The sequence below is a fragment of the Gymnoscopelus braueri genome, assembly GCF_963280865.1.
Source record: "Gymnoscopelus braueri genome assembly, chromosome: 24".
Classification (NCBI taxonomy): Eukaryota; Metazoa; Chordata; class Actinopteri; order Myctophiformes; family Myctophidae; genus Gymnoscopelus; species Gymnoscopelus braueri.
In genome coordinates, this window is record NC_137626.1 from 429,701 (window position 1) to 432,200 (window position 2,500).

The following is a 2,500-nucleotide window of genomic DNA, read 5'->3' on the forward strand; positions in this document are numbered from 1 at the left end:
CACATTCAGAGAGAGATCATGATGGTCAGTCTGTGTGTAGACACATTCAGAGAGAGCTCATGATGGTCAGTCTGTCTGTAGACACATTCAGAGAGAGCTCATGATGGTCAGTCTGTAGACACATTCAGAGAGAGCTCATGATGGTCAGTCTGTCTGTAGACACATTCAGAGAGAGATCATGATGGTCAGTCTGTAGACACATTCAGAGAGAGCTCATGATGGTCAGTCAGTCTGTAGACACATTCAGAGAGAGCTCATGATGGTCAGTCTGTATATATATATTATATATATACGCAATACAACAAGGCATCTGTCCGTGGGCCGAATATAACATTTACATATTACAATGAGCTTTAGACACGTTTACCAGAAGGGGTTTCCCTGAGTTTCAACTCCTCCCCATTTCTGACTGACCTTTGACCTACCACAAGTTGGCCCTAAAAGCTGTGAGGATTAGGACGGCCCTCAACCGGCAATTAGATAAGCAACCTTACAAGAAATATATATTCAAATCATTCAGTTTAAAGATTCACGTTGGCTATGTTAGGACTTTCAAAGTAGACTTTGGTGTACAGTACATAACGTTACATACATTTATGTTTATATAAACCTAGAGTACTAGAAGTGAATTAAATTACCTTCTCTCTCCTCTCTCTCCTCTCCTCTCCTCTCCTCTCCTCTCCTCTCCTCTCCTCTCCTCTCCTCTCTCTCTCTCTCTCTCCTCTCCTCCAGGCTCTATTGAAGATGGACTGCCAGGGCCTGGTCAGCAGGTTGTTATGTGACTGTGTGTTGCTGACCACAGCGGTAGAAGTGTCGTCCAGATGGAGGGAGCTGGCAGACAAGCTGTGCAGAGTGTCCAGTCAGCAGATGGAGGCGTATGAAGCTCCTCACAGAGACCAGAACGGAACGCTGGACAGCGAGGTGAGAGAACATCACCTCTGTCCTGTTCCAACGCTACTATACCTATCTGAACGCTGGACAGCGAGGTGAGAGAACATCACCTCTGTCCTGTTCCAACGCTACTATACCTATCTGAACGCTGAATCCAACGCTACTATACCTATCTGAACGCTGGACAGCGAGGTGAGAGAACATCACCTCTGTCCTGTTCCAACGCTACTATACCTATCTGAACGCTGGACAGCGAGGTGAGAGAACATCACCTCTGTCCTGTTCCAACGTTACTATACCTATCTGAACGCTGGACAGCGAGGTGAGAGAACATCACCTCTGTCCTGTTCCAACGCTACTATACCTATCTGAACGCTGGACAGCGAGGTGAGAGAACATCACCTCTGTCCTGTTCCAACGCTACTATACCTATCTGAACGCTGGACAGCGAGGTGAGAGAACATCACCTCTGTCCTGTTCCAACGTTACTATACCTATCTGAACGCTGGACAGCGAGGTGAGAGAACATCACCTCTGTCCTGTTCCAACGTTACTATAGCTATCTGAACGCTGGACAGCGAGGTGAGAGAACATCACCTCTGTCCTGTTCCAACGCTACTATACCTATCTGAACGCTGGACAGCGAGGTGAGAGAACATCACCTCTGTCTTGTTCCAACGTTACTATACCTATAGTTCTGAACAAGGGCCCAGCAGCCGACTTTGAAATCGAGTCTATATAGGAAGTGACAGTTCATATGAATGGTCTGTAGTTTCGCTGTTTTACCCCTGCTGGTGTCAGAACATTTATTTCTCCATTCAAGCGTATGGGTTTTTGCCGAACGTTAGACTTGATTTTACCTTAATAAACATTGTCATAAATACTATATGCTTCCAGTCGCTAGTTTAAAGTCACCATGATATGCGTTTTGGTAAATTATGGTCCCATTTATTTATTTTTTTGAATTGATGATAAAGTAGGGTATGCTGTAGGAGGGGCGTGGCTACCTTGTGATGATTTCATTGACAAGCTATGCAACCAATAGCATTCATTCCCCGCTCTGGTCCCAACCAATAGCATTCATTTCCGGTTGCATAGGATATGACGCGATGTAGAAAGATTTGAAATAGTTGAAAACTTTGTACATTTCTTTTTTTTTTACTGTCTATGGTTCTTAATGATCCTTTTCTGCCTTTATTGGATAGTATAGAGCAGGGGTCTTCAACGGGGGTCCGGGACCTCTAGGAGGTCCTCAGAGTTACTTCAAGGGGGCCGCCAAATCTTCAGCATCCATATTCTGAGGAACATTCAGGGTGTTGATAGCCGTTCAGGGTGATTATAGCGGTGCATAATCACCCTGTCGGGATTTATTTTTCAATAATGACCAGCTACCCGTACATTATCCCTTGCATAATATACACAGGCCATGTGGAAGCCGGCCTATGACTTCCTGTGTACGTGTAGTTAATAATAATAATAATATTAATATTAATAATAATAATAATAATAATAATAATAATCATGTTTATTATACACAGGCCATGTGGAAGCCGGCCTATGACTTCCTGGTCACCTGGGCCTCCAGCGTGGGGGATAGTTACCGGGACGT

The 2,500-nt window shown here is 44.6% G+C and overlaps 1 protein-coding gene across 1 annotated transcript in view; it reads left to right on the forward strand.

Moving 5' to 3' along the window:
* LOC308080211 (SH3 domain-binding protein 4-A-like) overlaps positions 1-2,500 on the forward strand; it is a gene marked incomplete at both ends in the record, with an annotated part of 21,459 nt that overhangs the window by 18,802 nt on the left and 157 nt on the right. Inside the window, 2 exons of the mRNA XM_080421987.1 lie at positions 733-921; positions 2,430-2,500. The exon at positions 2,430-2,500 is cut by the window's right edge and continues 157 nt beyond it. Coding sequence (XP_080278113.1) covers positions 733-921; positions 2,430-2,500 — 260 coding nt within the window. The remainder of the gene's footprint in view (positions 1-732; positions 922-2,429) is intronic.